Source organism: Phoenix dactylifera, chromosome 1 (genome assembly GCF_009389715.1).
Source record: "Phoenix dactylifera cultivar Barhee BC4 chromosome 1, palm_55x_up_171113_PBpolish2nd_filt_p, whole genome shotgun sequence".
Classification (NCBI taxonomy): Eukaryota; Viridiplantae; Streptophyta; class Magnoliopsida; order Arecales; family Arecaceae; genus Phoenix; species Phoenix dactylifera.
Genome location: NC_052392.1, coordinates 40,177,209 through 40,182,320, shown reverse-complemented (window position 1 = coordinate 40,182,320; position 5,112 = coordinate 40,177,209). Strand labels below are relative to the sequence as shown.

At 34.0% G+C, this 5,112-nt stretch overlaps 1 protein-coding gene across 1 annotated transcript; it reads left to right on the top strand.

Annotated features, from left to right (window-relative positions):
• The first annotated feature begins 3,966 nt into the window (after positions 1-3,966).
• On the top strand, positions 3,967-4,646 carry LOC103706021 (ferredoxin-2, mitochondrial-like). Its single transcript, XM_008789958.3, has one exon. The coding sequence runs from the start codon at positions 3,980-3,982 to the stop codon at positions 4,439-4,441; it is 462 nt and encodes a 153-aa protein (XP_008788180.1). The 5' UTR covers positions 3,967-3,979; the 3' UTR covers positions 4,442-4,646.
• Positions 4,647-5,112: the final 466 nt, after the last annotated feature.

Below are 5,112 nucleotides of genomic sequence, written 5' to 3'. Positions count from 1 at the left end.
ATTCACGCTTGCCACGGATGATTAGTCACGAAATTGGGGGCCAACGCAAGATGTCCAAGTCACCAGAGAAACATGGTTCATGCCAGAAATGGAAGCAAAACGGCTTTTTGGATTTTGAGAAATAAATGAGGATAAAATATGTATTTTGGCCATAAGAAAAAAAGTAAAAAAGTAATCTTATTTTTTATTATAAGGTCGCTGCAGCTCGGCTCACTCTATTATTTGAAAAATACGTAATTTACAAGACGATATATACTAAGACTAAAGCCAATAATAGGATATCTAAATTAAAAATATATATTATTAATCATGATGTATATCAACAAAATTATTTAAAAATTTATATCAGTATTTGGTAGTTTTTAACCCATGATCAAACTTGTGCAAAGATGAATAGTTAAAACGGCATAAGACCATGTTTTATTATGATCCAAGCATTAAAATTTATTCATTTTTGATATATATTTATTTTAAAATGTATAGATTATAATCAATATAATTGATTCTCAATTTAAGTACTTTATCATTATTTAGTATACCAGTAGAATGGCAATTATCATTTTTCCATCTATATGATGCATAGCTTAGAAATTATCAAAATATGTGATATTTGGTTTCAAGGTATTTTTAGTGTGGTATGGATCATAATCAGCAGCATGGACCTTCGATTTAAATTTTTAATTATAGATTTTGGACTGGAGAGGAATAGATACTTTATCATTTCAAAAGGATCATATTGATCAGCATGGTGGCAATTTTGATCGACGCATCAAAATAGTTTCTATTTATTACACTAGATTGACATAAGGAGGAAGCAAAGAGAAGATTGACGGAAGAATAAATGAATGAATAAAAAATATTGTATTCTTATTTTTCAATCCTTATATAAAAAATTATTTATGAAAACTAAAAATGTAAATATGAATTTTTGTGCGTGAGTATTTACAACATGATGAGCCACTACAAAGATATAATCAAACAAGTGTATATGCTTTGTAAAGCTTTACGTTAAATCCCAAATTAGATTTGTTTCATATTTTGAAAAAAAAACATAGTCTAGAGTATCTTCATCATAGTTAGAGCTACTTATTTACATTATTTTGGAGAATATAAAGAAACTCAACAATTTATGCTATCATATAATAAATTAAAATATTATGTATATTATGCAATTAATATAATTTTGATTCTTCATTATTAGATGTTAAAAGTGATAGGCAAAAGATCAATAAACTTTATCTTACTATACTAATCATATGCTCAATACTTTATCAATTATTATGCCTATGTACTTTTCAATTTTATCATTTTAGTCACTAATGGTACAAACTTGAGTTTAGGTTGAAGTTTTACTTTTCGATGACATGGTTGGTGTTTTATTGCTAACTATTTAAACTATTAAATATGGCTATTTTAAGTATTAATTGTACTTTTATATTATTAGATATTATGGTCTAATAATTGTTTTTTGTACAATAGACTAAATAGTGAAAGTTTTCCTAATCTTCATATTGTTACATTGTTCCATGTTTTAATCACCGACAAAAACATAAAAGAATAGTTTTATATTATATTGACAAACAAATAAAACTAAAAGTAAAAGATTTAAAATACTCGAGACAAATAATCAATTTCTCATTGAGATTTTTGAGAATTTATCATGTAAAGTTCTTTCAACAAAATATATGCTTCACGGGATTTATTTTTTTATTTTCTTTTGCAAATATTCTTGTATTGTGTTTATAAAATAATATTTAGAATTTAGCATTTTTTGTTTCTACTTGTCAATATCTTAAAATGTCTTTTACTTAACTAAAAATGCTTCAAGATTTTGATTGCATATAATTGTACATCCTTTCTTCCATGCTAATATAGCAATAATTTATTTTTTAGGAAAACCATCACAAAAAATTAATCTTTACGTATTAAAGGATCATCGCATATAACTTATATTTTCTTCCGCAATCAAACTTTGAATTGAAAAGGAGAGAATTTTAATCAAAAGTTGACCAACGATTCTATTTATAGAAGAAAATTTAGTTGCCAACTGTCAACAACAAGTGTTGATAAAAAATGTGGATTTATAACAAAAGATGTGTAAACTCCATAACTCTTTCTTCTCGTTCCTAAATCCATATGAAACTATAAAATAGATGGGAGAAAAATGCCTTAACCAAAAAAATAGAGAAAAGATGAAAAAAGTCCTCTCATTCAAATCCACACGCCTTCTTGATAGGGAATAACCATTGAGTTGTTTGGAGTAGATCTAAACCTTATAATCAATTAGCTTTAATCTCTATAGAAATATAAGTTTATTTAGCCCAGACCAACTATATGTATAACTATAATTTGATTACTCTTGTTAACTAAACTTGACAAAATAAACAATCCAATTCTAGTCTAGTCTACTAATCAGTTTGATTCATGAGACCATAGGATAACACTTTTTTTACTATTATCTAAATTTTACCTTGATTTGTCAAGCAAACTTTATTTTCTACATGTTAACAATCCAAATATCTATATTTTTAGCTAGTTTTTTTTTTTCTTCTATACCTTAATATTCAACTTTTTCTTATCTTCATCTTTTGTCATAGGGTATTTTATTTTCCAGTTTGACTTAACCTTATGATCAACTTATTGACCAAATTCAACAACATATGCATAACCCCGATCAAATTAACATGACTTGATAATTAATCCGGTCTATGAAATTGTAGATTATCACTTTTGCTAATATATGTTTAAAATTTGCTTTATCTTTAATTTGAAATTTTTTTTCTATAAATACAATTTAAATCTCTTTATTTGGTCTAAGTTTATTTTTTATATTGCATTATTTAATTATTTTTTATCCTACTCCAAATAACGGAGTATTAACTTAAAAAGAAAAGAAAAAGATGGGTTCATGGTTTTGTTGCAGTCGTTTTTCTTTCTTGGCACGACGTGCAAGTTTCTTTTCAACACCATTATCCATCACATGATCTCTCTCCCTCTCTCTCATTTTGCGCCCCTCTCTTTGTATCCTTCTTTTACCTCATTAGTTTGCTAATACGTTAAAATGTTATTGCTTGTTAGCAATTACTTGTTCCATTATTGCTCTATCATTATTGGAAATTTGCTCTTTATCCCTCAAAAACCCATCAATTTCATAGCATTATCACCATTGCTCTATTGCTAGCTAATTGATTCACCTATCAAGAGCCACTATTTGGGTCCCTTTAGATGCTTTCTTTTACCATCATCCAACATCAATATTTCACCATTTCACAGTACCATTATTATCTTATAGCGCGTGAGGTAATTATATCATAACCTAATTTGGTAAAGAATGGGATGGGATGGGAGGGGAGGGAGAGGGGCAGAACTCCATCCACGTAGCAGTTTTTACTGGACCCCTCTTCCATCAGAAAATGTTCGATGCGAATCGCAAGTTTCCGCATGCCCTCCCCAAGCCGTGAAAAACCTCACTGGGCCATCCACGTGCGAGTACGTCACCCCAGCGCTACCTCAGTACTGATGGAAAGAAAGCATATCCATACAGTCATCTGGGCATGGGGCATGCGGTCCCCTGATTTAATCAACGCCCGCACGTTTCGAACCCAAGCTCCCTTACCATCAGGCTACCACCATGGTGGCTCTCTTCTTTTTCTCTTCAAAGGACGCCAATACTCAAGAAAAATTCTTCATCAACAAAAAAAAAAAAAAAAAAGTATAGAAGTTGACCCATGCACTATATTTATTATGAAAGTGGTTATGGTTCGCTATTAATGTGTTCGATGCATAATCAAATTACATGCTTTCATACCCCGTAACCCGGTTTATCGTCGGGAAGCTCATTTCTTTCATGACGATCAATTGCCCTCGCATGATTCTTTTATTACAGGACTACCCTTATTCTTCCCAAGAAAAGCCAGTCCCCTCTCACCCGTCCTCCTTCCTCCTCCCCGCTCGAGCCCTCGAAACCAAAATCCTACCTATGGCGATCGCCGCTCTCCGTCGAATTCCCCTCCCCTTCTCCCTCCTCTCCAAATCCGTCGCCCGGACGTGCTCCTCTGCCGCCCCTTCCGCCTCCGCCAAGGTCGCCGACCGGATCGTCAAGCTCTTTGCCATCGATCTCGACGGAAAGAAGCGCGAGGTGGTGGGACTCTCGGGCCAGACCCTCGTCCGCGCCCTGATGAACTCCGGCCTCATTGAACCGGCCTCCCACCGGCTGGAGGAGATCGACGCCTGCTCCGCCGAGTGCGAGGTCCACATCGCGCAGGAATGGCTCGAAAAACTCCCGCCGCCATCGTACGACGAGAAGTACGTGCTCACGAGGGCCTCCAGGAACCGGATCCTCAACAAGCACGCAAGGCTCGGATGCCAGGTCGTACTCGCGCCTGAGCTGCAAGGTATGGTCGTCGCCATCCCCGAGCCCAAGCCTTGGGATATCCCGTAATGAGGGGAGAGGGGTTGGTGATCCCTACAGCTAGGGCTCCATTGTGATGGAAAGTTGGGGTTTTTTTCTTGCATTGGATTCAGAATAATCATAACTGCTACTTTTGTTACAGATTCATCTCCTTATATGCTTTTGTTATCTGAAAACAACTGTGCTGATGCTTTCAGTCGAGTGGCTTTTATGGAAATATGGATTTTTCCTCCCTTGTTCTGCTTGCATATATTTTTTCCTATCCGTGATAAGTTTTGGTAGAGATTGCTGAAATGAAAGGGAAATATTTGAAACATATATTATTTACTTGATAATTTGGGTTAGTGAGTTTTAGGAATTGCGGTGTTTAAATGTTGCCGAACAGATTTATGATACATGTCTTGGTGGGAATTGGGAAACACTGAAACGAGGAAGTTTTGCTTAATTGTTTTTTATATAAAATTGAACTTGAATCAATTGTAGTGCCAAGTTTTGTGATTCTTGTGTTTACATTACGTTGCATCTTTGTCAACAAGGATCATTGGGTTTTCTGAGCACAATATTTAGTTTTTGCTTGCTACTAAGATGTTGATGAAATTCGTGGAAGTCTATAGTTTCTGCTGGATGTGTAGTTTGACTAATTCTGGAATCTCAGGTTATTGTATCCTGTTCTAGTTAACTGATTTTGATTTTGATTGTGG

Bases quoted from the DNA above. Each gene is read 5' to 3' on its own strand.
- LOC103706021 (XM_008789958.3), top strand. From the start codon at position 3,980: ATGGCGATCGCCGCTCTCCGTCGAATTCCCCTCCCCTTCTCCCTCCTC.